This window comes from Archocentrus centrarchus, chromosome 10 (assembly GCF_007364275.1).
Source record: "Archocentrus centrarchus isolate MPI-CPG fArcCen1 chromosome 10, fArcCen1, whole genome shotgun sequence".
NCBI lineage: Eukaryota > Metazoa > Chordata > Actinopteri > Cichliformes > Cichlidae > Archocentrus > Archocentrus centrarchus.
In genome coordinates, this window is record NC_044355.1 from 4,164,570 (window position 1) to 4,182,111 (window position 17,542).

General features: G+C 39.2%; 1 protein-coding gene across 2 annotated transcripts in view; it reads left to right on the forward strand.

The window, feature by feature from the left end:
- Window positions 1–17,542, forward strand: part of fstl5 (follistatin-like 5) — a 208,425-nt gene that overhangs the window by 156,495 nt on the left and 34,388 nt on the right. For both annotated transcript variants that reach the window (XM_030738618.1, XM_030738619.1), the window contains 2 exons: window positions 2,010–2,171; window positions 2,812–2,946. In XM_030738618.1, the coding sequence (XP_030594478.1) occupies window positions 2,010–2,171; window positions 2,812–2,946 (297 nt within the window). The remainder of the gene's footprint in view (window positions 1–2,009; window positions 2,172–2,811; window positions 2,947–17,542) is intronic.

A 17,542-nucleotide genomic window follows, 5' to 3' on the forward strand; every position in this document is an offset into this window, starting at 1 on the left:
ATTCTTGAGCTTTTTCCAGCTGAATCGACTTCCACATTAAAAATGGGTCCGTTTCACACAGAAGGTGATGTTTGCTCTTTGTGCAGATTTTAAAGTTCATGGTGAAATTCTAACTGCACATGGTTGAAATGGGACTTTCAGAGAGTGATCGAAATATAGCTGGAGCTCTGGGAGCAGTGTAGGGCTGCACAAAGAGATTAATTTAGGCGGGCATTGACCAAATATGACTCAAACAGGATTTTCTTTGCTTTTTTTTTCATGGTGCAGAATGGGACTAATTGCAGTATATGCACATTGACATAAAAGTTTGGGCTTATAGAAATACTTAAAATATGATTTTTATGACTTGTGTATTCAGGCTGATTGATATTTGGATGCAGGTGTAGATTCTAGCTTTCATTTTGAACAGCTTGTATTTACAGAGCAATTTCAGCAAACAAGGCTGCCGCAAAGTGATTTACAATAAGCATATGGTGCAAAAACAGATAAGGAAGGAAGATAATAAACTTATGCCCCTTACCCACCCCACCCCCACCCACCCCACACACAAAGAAAGAAAGAGAGAGAGTTGTTTTGTGTGATTGTATGTGCATCTGTGAGGGCATTAAGCAAGAGTAATAATCTTCTCTCAAATGATTGTACAAAATAATTGTCTCCTAGAGTTCCATGCAATCAGCATTGTGACTGCTGAGAGGCATTGGCATAACTGGAGTGTCTGTGTGGCTGTGATTGGTAAAGTAACCCGAGTGCCATAAGAACCCTTGTGGCCCACTGTGGACAGCGTGTTGGCAGTCAGGTTGACGTGAGCTCCAAAGCCCAGGAGTGCTGTGGTTACCAGATGGTCATGGCCGTAATCTTTAGTCCTTTCACTCACCTGGCTGAGTAAAGACTTCCTCTAACCCAGTGCCCACAGGAAATGGTCTCTACAGCGCGTCTGCCTTCTCTGCTTCTGCCAAGACTCTTGCTTCCATCCTCCGCTCATGTCTCTGAAGTCTGTTTCAGAAAAGAGAGGGGAAAAAAAGAAGACGCTGATTTGGGCCACAGAGGCTCAAAAGGAATCGCTCAAAACAAGATGGCAAGATAGAGAGATTTGATGTCTCTACTTTAACTGCTGCCAGGTTGTCATCCTTATATGTGACAGGCTGTTGTGGAATGAATCATGCTGCATTTTTATGGATGCTCTGTAAACAGTTCATTGTCACTGTCCAAGTTTGAGTCACCATTCCAGTGAAGGAGTCTCCACAGACATACTGCTATGAAAGGTTTTATCATTGTTATGCTATTCAGAGAAGTCTCCCTTCTCTAAGGGATTATTCAAATTCATTCTTCTGATATTTCCATGTTTTGTGGAAAAGGGCTCTAACAAGTTGGCCCCCGGGTGTAGAGCAAAATTCGTGGCATAATTTTCAGCCAATGCATAAATGCATATTATTAATGCATTTGTGTATTTTATTGATTTATGTTAATGTATGGTTCTTGAAAGTACAATATGTCAGAGATATTTTTGTTTGTCTTTGCTTCAGGGTAGGGTAAACAAGTGAAACTGCAGCATGACAGTGGCACCGTGTGCAGAAATGTGTCAAGTCAGCTTTTGGAGCGGTTTGCAGAGGAGAGCGACATTTAGCTTTTTGCCTTTTCTTTCTGCACATTTTGTTTTCTCTTCTTCTATCCCCTCATCTCCTTCCTGACAGAAGGTTACGGAAAATCAATAGCTACCAAGTGAACAGAGGTTCCCTCCCTTATTTATCTATCTGATTTGTTTGGCTTTGTGGAGCACATTAACCTTATCTAAAGGCATTCAGTAATGCTGCAAATGCACTCAATCCTATTGATAGTTTATGCTAATTCCAAGCCATAAGTTCAGGACTTGCTATCTTCTTGAAAACTTCTTGTTCGATAAGGTTGTCCAACTCCTCAAATGATTCTAATGTAAACATCAGTGAGGGATGCAGCAGCGTTTATTCATTTCTCTGTACTGTCTCCCTCTTCTCTCTTATACCATCTTTCAGTTCCTCCTGTCATCCGAGTTTATCCGGAGAGCCAGGCCAGGGAGCCGGGTGTCACTGCCAGCCTCCGCTGCCATGCAGAGGGCATCCCCAGTCCACAGCTGTCCTGGCTCAAGAATGGCATGGACATCACAACCAAGCTGTCCAAACAGCTCACCCTGCAAGGTAAACAAGAGTCATGAGTCTACTGCATGTGCACCTGTGCATTTACTTTTGTGCTAATATATGACCATGGGGCGCATCGCTTTCATGTATCAAAGAGGGCTGGGCGACCTAGATGATTACATGCATTTCTAATATTGACATACATTTGTCCTGTTAGTTCAGTGGCTGCTTGAAGACCGGTTCTTGTGACTGATTTCACTGTAAAGCTGTTTGTTTGAAACTGAGATATAAGTCGATTTATGCCATCAAAAGGTGCACAATGTCGCTGACGTGAAACATTAAGTCTTTTGTCCAAACTCGGTATCAAACACTCTGAAGCAGAGTTATTGAGTGTCTCATAGTTCTGACTGTAAACAGCAAAGACGATTGCTTTTCCTCTCAGGTTGCTCACAAAATCTACAGAGCGGAAAAAACCGTCCCAGATCTCACAGAAACACAGCATGTGCCACATTCTTACTTTGAACTCCCACCTTTTTGAAATCTCCCCGAAACAAACCTTTCACCTTTCTTCCAAACATATAACTGTTATATAAGGGTAGCAGAGGATGGTAGTATTGAAGTCACCTTTTTCTCTCTGTCCTGAAGGAAAATTGTCTTTTTATTTTTGTCCCCCCTCCCCCGGTCCTGTTGTCCCTCACAGCTAATGGAAGCGAGGTTCACATCAGCAACGTACACTTTGAGGACACCGGTGCCTATACCTGTATTGCCAAAAATGAGGCTGGTGTGGACGAGGACATCTCTTCACTATTTGTGGAGGACTCTGCGCGCAAAACTTGTATGTATAAGTCATGATGTCAGTTTTTTTTTTTATTCAGGGGGAAAATGGAGCCATGCAAATGGAGCCCTTAATAATTTATCCTGTCAGCTCTTAATAGTTTATATCCTGTGATGCTGCGATGAAGGAAGGGGCGTAATGGCGATACTATCTTTACTCTCTATCTCTTGGCTCGAAAGCAGGGAGAGTTGTTCTTCTACCCTTTCACCCAGTAGAAGGCCATTTTTGTTCCTCATATTTCATTTGCCTCTGCCTTGATATACTAGGGATCAAACCAATCAGAATTCCTATTAGTGCTGACAAGAATAATTTAATTCATTGAATAATTATTAGTCCCAGAAGTGAAAAACATGAACTGTTTCTTGCCTTTTCTATTTGCTCTTTTTAAGATGATCATTAATTGAGCATCTCTCGGTGATGGCTTTCTAAACAGATGAAATATGAGGATTTCACCTTGGGTGTAGTAATTTTTCATCATGTTCTGAAACATTTGCATAATAAATAAATGATTAATCTTAGAAGCAATGATAGATTAATTGGTTATGAAAGTAATAAGTGGAGCTGTAATGCATTTATGAATAAATCAGTTGCTGTTTATTTTATTATAATTTAAGCATAAGGGAATGTCTTAAAATTATGATCTGTTCTGTTAAACACCACATAAACCAAAAATTATTTTTCCCCCCAGCGTTATTATTGATAAGGTGGTCTTTGGGATTAACTGTCAACTGTCTGCACATAAGTAACCTTCTTATTCATATTTGTTTTATGCCACCAAACTCTTCTCAACAGACTCTTCTGTTTCCTCCTTGTGAGTGGAATCGCGCACTCTAATTAATGTTGACCTTCTCAGAAATGTCAGAATCTGTCTTTGGGGTCTATGACCAGTTGTTAGTGTGTTGTATTTTCCTGTGGGTAATTAGAGTTCCCAAACAACACATGCTTCCACTCTGCAGTCCGGTCACACATCATACATACCCTGTCCCACACCACCACCTGCCAGACCTGGCGCGTTTAGATACCATCCCTGCTGTACGACACTTCCTCCGCCCTGCCTGTCACACATCAGAGGATCGTACTTGGTGAGGTCAGAAGTCACTCTTATGCTTTGAAGCCTTTGAAACTCTACCGCAGGCAAAATGGTGCTATAAGTTAGATATGGCAGACCATTTTGGAGTCAGTTCAAAGGAATGTCTTCTGACAGGCAGACAAGGTTGCACTTGACTACGCATGCTGTTGTCTAGCCTGGATATCTGAAGACTGCATTCTTGACCCATTCAGTTTTTCCCATGAGATTGTCCCCTTTATTCAGATACTTGTTAAGAGAGCAAATAGAAGCTGACTATCTATTTTCCCTGAACTCGCTGTTTCTATGAGCCTGAGGCTAATGCGGGGTGTCAGCTCACAAAGCCTGCATTCCTCAACAACTTACCCCTATTCCTGGCATTATGACACTTTTTTAAGCCCTAAGGACTTTTTTTGTTTACAAAAAAAAGGAAATACAGGTGTTTTAAGTGCTGGTTGTAGCAGCAGGATGGTATATGTTTGATTGTACGTATTTGACTGTGTGTAAGATGGATGTAGTTTTCCAGTTTGATAAGGGAAGCCAAAGCAGAATTGCCTTAAACCTGCATCCTTTCTAATGGCCACTTCTATATAACCAGACCTGGTTTTGCAACCAGAGAAGCTGCTCCACACATCTGGTTGAAAGGTTTGTCTGGTTCTGTTACCTTTTCTGTGACCTCAGAAACCCTTTCATAATAAGTGTATGCACTTGGTGTCCACTTTGAAGTATTATTAGATGTAATATAGTGTTCATTTTGTCAGTTACGGTTCAAAAAGAGTCAAAAAGAATATTAAACCAAGTTACTCTACTGGGCAGGCCTACCTTGTTGCTGACAAGTATTGTATGTCTCTGGGCTTCTCAGGCAGGTCTACTCCCTGCTTGCTGTGTCTGGTTTGAGAACAAAGAGTCTCAGTATGCAGCTCGAGGCTTCATACTGGGACTTCACTAACCAGCTGTTTTATGCCCACCTTTTACATACAGTCTACACAGCCAGTACAATGGAGTGCTTCACTCATGTGTTTTAATAGGTTTTTTTGCCTTTGCACTGGCATCCAGTATGGCAGCAGGTAGTATTCCTTTTCTTCCCTGGCAGTCATCCATGAATATCCCATTGTCCTGCACATGTTATCATAGTGACGCCCATAGTGTCCCTGTGCTTTGACCAAAAAACAAAAAAATTGATGATGAAAATGTAAATGAACAATTTAAGTGACTCTTAACTGTAAAAACTATAATATTCAGAATCCAAGTTCAAAGGGAGAAAAGTTGCAGAGGAAATCAGAAAATGTAACAGTGCCTGGAGAGTTTTGCTTTCCCCACCAATGCTGCTATATCACATTATCGGGAGTACATTGTTTCCTTTCCCACTGGGAGCACAGAAAGTGTTGCCACTGCCTGCAGGCCGGATTTTGAGAGCCCTGCGACTGAAGGATGACTGGGTTAATTTTTATGTGTAAAGGCCAAACTTACTGTAAGTCCTTTCTGTTCTTCTGAATGTGATACCTCAGGAACTCTGGAAAAAACTTCATTACATGTGGCACAAAGTTCTCTTGGACTGAAGGATGAACTCTAGAATTTCAAAGGTCAAGTTCGGTGTGACCTTACAAAACATGTTTTTGAGCATATCTCAAGAATTTATAGTCAATTATGAAGATTTTTATACAAGGTCAGCTTCACGTGGCATCACAATCATCTGCAAAAATATTTTTCTCGCTATTATTCAGTGCCAAAACTCAGGAGTGGAAGCATACGTGGATTTTAACTGTGCCTTCAATTGGCAAAGGCATACATCCCTGAGGTGGTAGGACTACAAAAAGTACAGTATCAGTGTACTTCTCGTGCAGTGTGGTCCTGACATAACACAGACACAGAAAGAGGACTGTCATATTCAGCCTTATAGATGTAATTAGAGCAGTCAAATCATGTCAAGTTAAAAATCTCCCCGTCATGCATGCAAACTGTTGGATCATTAAAGTAACTATCTTATGAAAACTTCAAAGATGGGCGATCACCTGTTAAACAGGTTTTTCCAACCCTAGTGTCTTTATCAGCCCATCATAAACCTGTTAGTTAAATTCATCTTGATAACTTCTCTTCGCTTTGTCACCACGGTTTGCTTTGTGGAGCTTATGAAGCCATGATTTTGCAGACTGATTGCCATACTATATTAAATGATTTTTTTTTTGGACAGTTGCATCTCCACTTTTGATCAGAGGTGATTTAGTTTCTGCTGATACAGTTACCTACAGTTGCTTTGAAATCTTGCATATCAAAGAGTTGAAATTTCAGAAGGTGAAAAATGTTTCAAATTGGCATCGACTCTAATATGTCTCCCCTCATTTGTACCTTTTGTTATTTTAGTTATTCAGTTATTTTAGGTGTCCAGTTAGTTTCATTGGATTGAATAGACTTTACTGGTGGTGTTTGCAGTGTCAACAATAGTCAGGACATCATAAATAACTAAGAAACAATGTAACATAGGTTAAATATCATCATTATAAAAGTTGCAATGAGCTGTGAAAACAGTAACAATGCATCAGTTCATATTTAAGTTGGTGTGTGTGTGTGTGTGTGTGTGTGGGGACAAATGATGTCAAATGTAAAATTCTGCCAGCATGTTCTCTGAGTGGCCCTAATGTGGTAAACATCGCCAAGTTCATTCAAGTTGGTACTAATGGTCATTTGGCACAGTTTAGCAGTCTTTCCCAGCCTGTTTTTGTTAACTGTGCTGAGGTTGTCAAGCCAACAAATTTTTGCAAAAAATTAAAATCAATTAACGTAATGAATAAAAAATGCAAATGGTGACTCTTCAACATCAAAATCACCTCAACTTTCTCAGCAACTCCAGCTTCTGATGGGCCTTTTTGCATATAGACTCAGTGTTTGCATTCTTGTTATATTTCTGTGTGTCGTATTTGTTGTTACTTCTGCCACCCTCTTGGCCAGGTCTCTAGTAAAAAAGAGATTTTAATCTCAATGAGATTTTTACCTGGATAACTAAAGGGTAAAGTAAAAATAAATAAATAACTATAATGGCTATTTCTTTGATAGAAGCAAGCACTTTGATAGGAGGGTTTCTGCAAGTGTCAGTAAGGGTCTTTTCTTACCGTTCTTTCATGTCTTATTCGACTAATGTGCATGAAAGAATGCAACTGTCTGATGCAGCTGGATCAGACATTAATCAGACTTTACTCTGACAGCTCCCTAGTACATAGTCCGTGTGAGAATAGTACAGTTAATAGTTCGGTGGTTACTACTAGTGAGTAGATGTTATGTGTGTTGCCTCCTTCACCTAAGTTGCATACTAGCACAAATACACGTGAAGCTGATTATTTCCTTTGTGTTTTATGTGAAAATGGAAAATTGTGGAAACTGTCCCATTTTGATTCTGCAAAAATTGTCTGGACTTCATGTGTATAACTTTGGAGACAGTGAGCTTCAAATACGAGCCATCAAACCTTTTTTGATGCATTATTCAGTGCTAGACCAGGAGGCTAACGATCAAGGCATAAAAAAACTAGACTTTTTTTCTTCTACCTATACTTTATTTATTTATATATAATATAGATAGATAAAACAATAATAAACTGCGATCTTTTTAATTCTTCCATTCAGAACTCAATAGGGCAGTACAATCAAAGCCGGACATCTGTCATGTGTTAACAGTGTAGACACTAACCTGTCCTCATCACATAGAAATCACAAGAGGTCTGAGATGAGGGAAAGACAAAAAGGTATTGGATTGTTCAGCTTTACAAGTGTAATTAGTTTAATGGTCACACAAGGTCATGCCAAGTCAGATTTATTCCAAAAGTGCTTTTAACACAGGTCCATCACAGAGTGCTATACAGCAAATGTGTGTGTGTGTGTGTGTGTCAGAGAAAGTAAACTATAAACTAGGGCTGGGCGATATATTGAATAAAAAATATCGATATATTTTCATGCACGATATGAGACAATATTGTTATATTGATGTAGTCTATGGCGCGCTACAATCATACTTGTACTGTAGATCCACCATTTCTCCTTTCTTATCTCCGTGTTTGTCTGCACAATTTCGCACTGCCCCGCCTCTCTCTGTTTTACCAGTTAATCATGCAGGAACCGACAACATGGCAGTGTTACCAACTTAGCGACTTTGTCGCTAGATTTAGCAGCTTTTCAGACCCCACTGGTGACATTTTTTCCAAAAAGTGGCTACTGACAAATTTAGCGACTTCTTCGGTGACTTCGCCAACTTTTGGAAACCTGAAATTTTCTGCTGTTGCCGTGTATTGTGTACATACAGCCTTCATACTGCATCTGTTGGTACACTTTGGCATTGCCCGGACTCCCAAGAGTCCCTGGCTGCAGGCAAGAGGGCGCCGCCATACGCAGCAGAAGTTGGTTTGTACCGTAAGTCACGTGACCCTAAATAGCGGAAGTGGGTCTTTTTCGTGTGCTTGCAGACGCTGCATTGAGCGGGTGGGCCCGTTGCTGTGGTACGTCAGCGCATATGTCTGGATTTAATGAGCTGGCTGTTCATTCAGTCTGTCACAGTACTGGATGTACAGGAATACACAAAGGAGGAAGCATTTTCCAGTGAAGTAGACTTCACCAGACTGGCTTTTTAAAGAATAAGTCAGCCTTTTGCCATTTTTGCTGTGTATCTTTTCTATTTAAATTTTAATAGCACAGCTGTGAGTCTTTTTATAGAGGGAAAAAAAAGCATTAATTTATTTGAGGAGCATTATTATTTTTAATATGTCAATAGTTTATTTTTGAGCAATTTCTCATGTATATCTACAGCTGAATGTTAATAAAAGTGCCTGTGTGACATTTGGGACATGTAGCTTTGACTCAGAACGGCCTTTTTGTTTATACCTTTTGGGAAATAAAAAAATATCGAGATATATATCGTATATCTCCATTCAGCTAAAAAATATCGAGATATTACTTTTGGTCCATATCGCCCAGCCCTACTATAAACTATTAAACTGTCTCCACTCAGTCTAAAGGTTTTCCAGCTTGAAGGAAAATATGTAGTAACGAATTAAACAGCTTAAAATGTATGTACTGAAATTATCAATAAGAGCAGCAACTGATACAATGAACTTAAGATATATGCATGTAAAACTGAGAAAAAACTACATTTAATATTTCACATGCTAATGTGAAATATTAAATAAATTCTCCTTCATGCTTAGTTAATATAATATCTGAGCATAGAGGAGAACAGGTGACTAATACAAGTTCAGCCTTGTTTGTGGCTGTGCAGCTGCTCATGTGAAAAGGTGAAACAAACACAAAACTCATTAAATCTGCGAGAGGGTTGCAGGTTTGAGTTTTGACCCTGTGTTGTCATTTGCATTATCTTGGTATTTGATTAGCAGTGCACTGCAGATGGACAGATATTCCTATTGGGCTCTCCAATAAAGGGCTGGCAGGGGTGATATTTCCGAAGAAAGCTGCCAGCTGTTGTCAATACATCAGTGTTTAAGGCCAGAACACAGACACTGAGTCTAAGCTGCTTATGTGTATTGTGAGTTACAGCTTTAACACAACAAACTTAATCAGGCTCAACAAGTGTCACTGTACACTGCAGCTGGTTTTTTCCTGAGAAATTGCTTTAGTGAATATTAAAATATTAAGCAGTAATTTAAAAAAATATAACGGGTTTGCTATGGGTTTATTATGCTTAGTGCAAACAGATGATTCTGATATTAATGTTTAGAGTATGCAGGCCTGTCCATTTTGCTAATATTGTTGGATGTGTTGTTTTAATAACGCAGTATGTCCACCAGTCACTACTTCCCCACAAAACATTCAAATATCCTCTAAATTTCACATTGAAATTACTTAACATGTATTTATTTATTTACACATGCAGACTGATACATTTTTGTAGCCATTAGAGTGCTGTAAATATAGTATTTTAGTACACTGTTAATTTATACAGCAGACAGTGCAAATGATTATCTATTATGAATAGATGTAGCTAAGGGACTGCTTTTCATCTTGACATATCTCACACAGTTACGTGCAAAATAATATAAAATTAAAATCTGTAAATGCTGTAAAAATGCACACGATACTGTTAAACCATATTTCACATATTTTAAATTAATGATTCATTCACCCATATTTATATTTGTTCTCAGAGCCTAAATAAACAAAACCATATTTCTTTCTTTTTTTAATCACTCTTTTTAACCAAAGGTGTAAAACATATATTACAAAATTAATGTTTTACACACATGCACACAAGAACAATTTAGCCAAAGGTAATAAAAACAATACATGTTTGGAATTTTAAATAACTCAAGAAAGAAAAAGACAACAGAAAAGTAATACTCGACAAGCCTGGTTAATATTTCCATATGTCTGACAAATGTCACAGTTTCCAGATAACATAACTTTTCATTAGTTATCTTTCAGTAGAATTTTTAGCGAATCGTCACCTTACTGTAGTGGAGGTATTTGTGTGTCCCAGGGGTCCCAGGTACTATTTTTTTTTGAGGGGCTTCTGCCTCCTGATAGGGTCTCCCAAGGCAAATTGGTCCTGGCCTCTCTCATTCCTCAACAGCTCCTTGGGTATGTTATCCAGTAGTCCTGGTGATGGTAAGACTACACAGTCCTTTAATTCCACTAAAGCTGGTTAGTGCTAGTAGTCCCATCAGCGAAACATTGGATGCAGCACAGCCTAAAATAAAACGTTAGGAAAACATAAAACGTTGTTAACAAACAAAAACTTGGAGCAGGAGGCCTCCTTCCTCCACCATACTTAGCATGGCTATTAGCTTAGCTCTCAGCCAAGTCACTAACAGCATGGCTTCTTATCCTGTCCTTCTCGAACTTGACTGCTCAGTGCGTCAAATGTTAAGTTACCTTTTTCAGTAATACTGATAATCGTAAGAAATGTAGGCTGTTTGTAACTTTGGAGGCCAGGCTCAGTGAATTGGAGATCCGGCTCTACACCCTTGAAAATACTGTAGCTAGCCAGGCCAACCGTAGTCAGTGCAGATGAAGGGAGCTTAGCTACCATTAGCTCTCCCCCATCAGATTATCCCAAGCAGCCAGGAAATCAAGCCAGCTGGGTGAATGAAAGGAGGAAGTGTAGCCTTAAACAGAAGGCCCTGGTACACCATCACGTCTCTAATAGTTTTTCCCCACTTGGCAACACACCCGCCAAGAAACAAACTTTGGTTATTGGTGACTTTGTTTTGAGAAATGTGAAGTTAGAGACACCAACAACCATTAATGATTGTCTTCCAGGAGCCAGAGCAGGTGACAAAGAAGGAAATCTGAAACTGCTGACTAAGGCTAAACAGAGATTTGGTAAAATAATAATTCACATTGGCAGTAATGACACCCAGTTATGTCAGTCGGAGATCGCTCAAGTTAATATTGAATCAGTATGTAACTTTGCAAAAACAAAATTGGGCTCCCTAGTTTTCTCTGGGCCCCTCCCCAATCTGACCGGATGTTACATGTTTGGCCGCACGTTCTCCTTAAATTGCTGGCTGTCTGAGTGGTGTCCAAAAAACAATGTGGGCTTTATAGATAATTGCGAAACCTTCTGGGGAAAACCTGGTCTTGTTAGGAGAGACGGCATCCATCCCACTTTGGATGGAACAGCTCTCATTTCTAGAAATCTGGCAAAATTATTAACACCCACCCCCCCCCCCCCCCCCCCCCCCAAAAAAAAAAAAAAACAAAAAAAACAAGACTATCCAGGGTTGAGACCAGGAAACCGTTGCAGACTTACAGGGCTTTCTGCAACTTCTAACCTCCTGTTATTCCCCCAAAACCTTATCCCTATAGAGATGGTCTGCTCCCAAGACCACCAAAAAACAAGCCAAAAATCAGGAAAAAAAACCAAACCAACCAATTCAAACATAAAAACAAAAGAACAATATAGCATTCTCAACTGCACCAATGAGTAAAACTGTTAAATGTGGATTAGTAAATATTAGATCTTTTTCTTCTCAGTCCCTATTAGTAAATGATTCAGTAATTGAACATGTTCAATTACTGAATCATTGAACATGTTGTTCAATTACTGAATCATTTACTAACAGGGACTGAACAACATGTTGATGTATTCTGCCTTGCAGAGACGTGATTACAGTCAGATAAATTGGCACCCCCGAGTCATACTAACTGTCAGAATCCTCGAAGCAGGTCAAGGAGGAGGAGTAGCAGCAATCTTCAACTACAGCTTATTAATCAACCATAGACCCAGACAGAATTTTAATTCATTGAAACCCTGACTCTTAGCCTTGTCCACCCTAATTGGAAGACGCAAAAAAAGGTTTTATTTGTTGCCGTCTGTCATCTACCTGGCACTTATTCAGAGTTCTTATTAGACTCAATTGGCTTCTCTTAAAATGTACATGAGCCCACCACTTTAATCACAGTCTGGATCTTGTTCTGACTGAACAGTTAACAGTATTCTTTGAAAACAGTCTTTGTCTGATCATTTCTTAACACATTTAAATTTACAATAATGGATTACATAGCAGTGGGGAGTAAGTTTCATTACAGTAGATGTCTTTCTGAAAATGTAACTAAATTTGAGGATATAATTCATCCACTGTTATTTTCAGTGCAATGTGCCAGCACAATGCAGAGCAGCTACCTAAATTCTACTCATACTAATAACGAGATAATGGACCTCTGTGTTACATCCCCACTGTGTCCAATTCTGGATGCCGTGACTCCTCTGGGGCAAAAAAAGAAATGCCTCAAATGAGAAGTACGTGACTCGGTGGTATAATTCACAAATGTGAAACTTAAAGCAGATGACCTGTAAGCTGGAGAGGAAATGGTGTCTCACTAATTTAGAAGAGCTTCATTTAGCCTGGAAAAACAGTTTATTGCTCTATAAAAAAATAAATAAATAAATAAAAAACTCCCTAAGGCTAGAACATCTTACTATTCATCACTGACTGAAGAAAATAAGAATAACTCCAGGTTTCTTTTCAGCACTGTAGCCAGGCTAACAAAGAATCAGAGCTCTGTTGAGCCGAGTGTTCCTGTAACCTTAACTAGTAATGACTTTGATAATTTCTTCACAAATAAAGTTATAGCCATAAAGAGAAAACATTATTCATGACCATCTCACAGACTTATTATTAAGTACATGCTCTGTCAATGCTACTGATATTTAGACTCTTTCTCTCCAATTGATCTTTGAGTTCACTTCAATAGTTACTTCTTCCAAGCCATCAACGTGTTTATTACACCACATTCCTACAAGACTGCTTAAAGAAGTACATTAATTAATGCTTCAATCTTAAACATGATCTGTCAGTTTATATTACTGGGCTATGCTACACAGACCTTTAAGGTGGCAGTATTTAAATCATTACTTAAAAAGCCATCACTTAACCCAGCTGTCTTAGCTAATTATAGGCCAGTCTTCATTCTTATTCCTATAGTCTCCTTCACACACTAAGGTTAATTATGGAGTTCCACAGGGTTCCATGTTATGACAAATTCTATTTACATTATATACGCTTCCCTTAGACAGTATTATTAGACAGACAGACAGTCAGACAGCTTTATTGATCCCACTGGGGGAAGTTGACTTGTCAACCAGCAGGGTGTTTCAAGCAAATTACAGAGCAGAATATACTAAAAACTAGGATAGGATAGGATAGGATTGGCAATATATTGGGGCTCTCGATACCGAACGACCATTTGCTAGTGCTAATGGTTGTGCCACTAGCTAACTGTGATGATAGTGATCTGTTCTGGTAGCTCACAGTGGAAATTCTCAGCCTGGCACGACAGTACCTCAGCAAGGGGCAGCACCAGGCGATTGGTGGCTAGCTACTGGCTTAATTGTGGAATGGGAGAAAGAATCTTTCAGTTTACTCCTGCTAAAAGGGAGTTTTTCCTTCCCACTGTCGCCAAGTGCTTGCTTATAAGGGTTCGTCTGATTGTTGGGGTATTCTCTGTATATTGTAGGGTCTTTACTTAAGACCCTACAATTTACTTGCTGGGATGTCTACTCCTTGGAAGACTGTGGCATTGTGTTAACATACACTGAATGCTCCAGACCAGTCAACCAGCAAAAACTCTGGCTTTTATAAAGGTGGTCATACTTAATGAGTTGCATTTAATTAGCATCACCTGGCTGCTACTTACTCTCTCAATTCCTATGGAAGCAGTAAAGGTCTACTTAGTTTTTCCTGTAGATTCCTGTGGAACATTTTTCATATGACTATCCCCTTTTTGGTTAATGATGGTAACCAGACCAAAAAGTTTGTTCCAGGTCATCCAGTATTTAATTTCTGTCTCCATTCTGCAAGAACTTGGTTAACCTTTTCTTCTCAAAAAAAGAACTTTCCACCTTAGGCAGCAAAGTTTGATTCTTTCCCCTTCATTTCCAGCAGCCAGAAACATTAGCAATTAGACAAGCTGGCTAGACTTTACCAGCTCACTCCTTTATCTTTTTGTCTCAAAGATCTTTTGGCCTGTCACGCTGTCTTCTGACTCTGAGCTTATCCTTGACCTTGATTTTCATCAGCAGCCTGCCAGTCTCTGTATTAACACAAAACCTGCTACTAACTTTTCACCACTTTTCAGCTGCAGCAGTTGTTTGTAATAATAAGTAACTTTAGACTGATTAGATAAAGTTATGATTACCTAACATCTGTGACACCTAGTTATGCTACATAAATAAGTCTTTTTAGTCTTTTCCTCATTTAAACCCACACACTGTAGTACATCTAGAGTGTGAATCCAGATTAGCTTCATGTGATATCATGTTGGGCCAGAGAGGCTCTCTAAAGTCATTGGCATAGTTATTATTCATCCATAGAGCAGCATCTGATTTCATAAGCTGATTTCACAGAGAGACTATGGGGATAGGTATAAAAGAAATTAGATAACCCAGTGAAGAAGTATCCTGCACCAAACCAGTCCTGATCCTCCCTCTGATTTAAATTTGTATACAAGTTTAGTCATTTTAAATTCCCTAAAACCATTTCGAATAATACCTAAACATAAGGGTAAGAAGTAAACTTGCAGCTCAACATTTATACAACAAAGATGAGCATTTCTTAAAGGTCAAACATTATAAGGAGACTTTATTATGTCTCCAGGGTTTTCCCTTGCTCAGAGTGGACTTTTGGAAGGTGATTGTCCACATAAGCACAAATAGTCAGAATACAGTTCAAGCAATTGTTTCCTTGTTTGATGGATATTGATTTATAACTTCAGTTTTTAAGCATATCCTTCCCTGTACTGGCCATTTCCAGTAAAATTCACCCATTGTTGGCACCCTTACCTTCTCTGTGTAATCAGAGTTTGCTGTACATAGAAAATGATTATGGTAGGTAGGAGGTAGATTCACTAACTGTTTAATAGTGGGAATATTACATACCTGAAGGCAGTGTTATGGTCATTAAGTGCCTTCGTGAATCGCTGGAGATTCTACACAAACATAAAACAGGATTCTGTAACCCAAAGCCAAAATACAAAATTCCCTCCACACCATGGATGAATGCAGTGTCTGGACCCAGATTAGTTTGTGCTGTTTTATTATGAACATCAAGATGCTGTATCCCAGTCTATTTAGTTTAATTGGATATGCATTTTTTGAATTTGCAATTATCTAGTCCATAGTAGCTTAGTGTATCTGCAGTGATACAGTTAACTACCATGAGTAAGGACACTGATCCCACTGGGGCTGAACAGCTAATGGAGATTTAGATCTGCCCTGATGCAAGTCAGACTTCAGGAAGTACTCCTCATGTCTCTTTGGTACTAAAAAGAGCTCATCCATTAGCTTGTGCTGCTAGTTTGAAAGCATGAGTTGCTGAACAAAAACAGAAATATGTGGAGATGATTCTGCACTCACAGTCAGCAACTCACACTGTCCCATTGTGTGTTGAGTTTATTTATACACTTGTGGATATTTGTGAATATATACCTCCTGCATTGTATTCTTTGGTGTCTAAAACATGCTTTTGTAATTGTGGCTACATTTCTCTGAGTGCGCACTTTGGGGATATGATTGTAGATGTACATACTGGATTATGATGAGGATTGCATATTGCTATACCATCTTAAATGTAAATTTGATGAGTTTTCTATTGTGCTGTTAGTTTAAAAACTCTGTTTTGTGGACATAGGGTATGTGATTATTAGTGCAACTGTGCACAATGTGAAAGTCCATCCATCCATCCATTCTCTTCCACTCATCCTGTACGGGGGCTGGGGGGTTGGAACCTATCTTTAAAAACCATTGAAACATTTAAGTGAGATGAGCTTGGCCTTAGGCTCTGGGGCCATCCCTAAATTCAATGACAACTGGGCTCTTTTAGCTGAAAATGTGCATCATGATTAAAGGTTTTGGAACAACTACTACATGGAAGTCATGATAACAGTTTTTTATATGTAAGCTTTTTTGCAAAACCTTAACTCACTAATTAAAAATTGGACCAGCAACTGTGAATGCTAAATAATTTACATATATTTAAACAATCCTATATAAAAACACATTTTCCAGATGATTGATAGATTCTATCTACTTACGTCTGGTTTTCTAACTTTTTGATGCTCACAAGTACCGACTTAATTGTGTTTATGCTCAGGGACAAGATATGCACATTATTAAAACAGATGACATTTGCCTTAAGTGCCAGAATCAAGGACGCTTTCAACCAAGAGCTCGATACTCTGATCCTACACAGGATGAGATGCTAGTGGGCATGTTGTGGCACCAGACTACCCTTGATCTAACAGCATTGATCTGAAACAGACAGAGATTTAAATGACATATTGAGATTACACTTGGAAATGTTTCAGAAACCTAACTTCGTGGAAAGTAATGATCTCTTTCTGTGGAATCATTGTTTATAACCCGCCTTGGGCTTCTCCTTCAAACACTTCAATAAGAGAGAGAGGAGAGCTGAATAACTAACTAAGCCAGTTGTCAAAGGGCTGAATAAGGTATTAAGCAGGAGATGAATTGAAAAACATGATTTGATGAGCAAGGCATGAGCGATCTTTTTTAGATGAATTCACCAGAGGAGCTTGGAGGTCAAAACCTTCTTTTCACAGGCGTCGCACTGAATTGTTTTTCTCTCAGATTTATCCAAGCACTTTGTTGTTTGGGAAAACCTGAGCAGTCACTATTCTGAGATCTCTTTAACAGAAGCTGTCACCAGCAGGCAGAGCACCATCCATCTCTGACAGTCTGCCGCTAAACTGGCATAAATATCTGCCCTTCACAATGTGCCAATTATTTCTGCAGTGTCAGAGGATCTGCGAGACTCAAAGCGAGCGTTTGTTGCTTTGGTCTCTCCACTTTATGTCTCTACATTATGCTGCACTTCATACCCCATATTAGGGACTTACAGTGCTCTATAGTGAAACTAGTGGCTCAAGCTACTGCTTCTTTGCCCTCTTTGACTGAAGTGTCCTTGTGGACCAAATAAAGAACTTTTAATTATGCAGTTATTGCTAGAAATAACCTCGTGAGAAAGTCTGCCGTGCACCGTTTCAAGGGGTGATCATATCATTATCATCTATTAA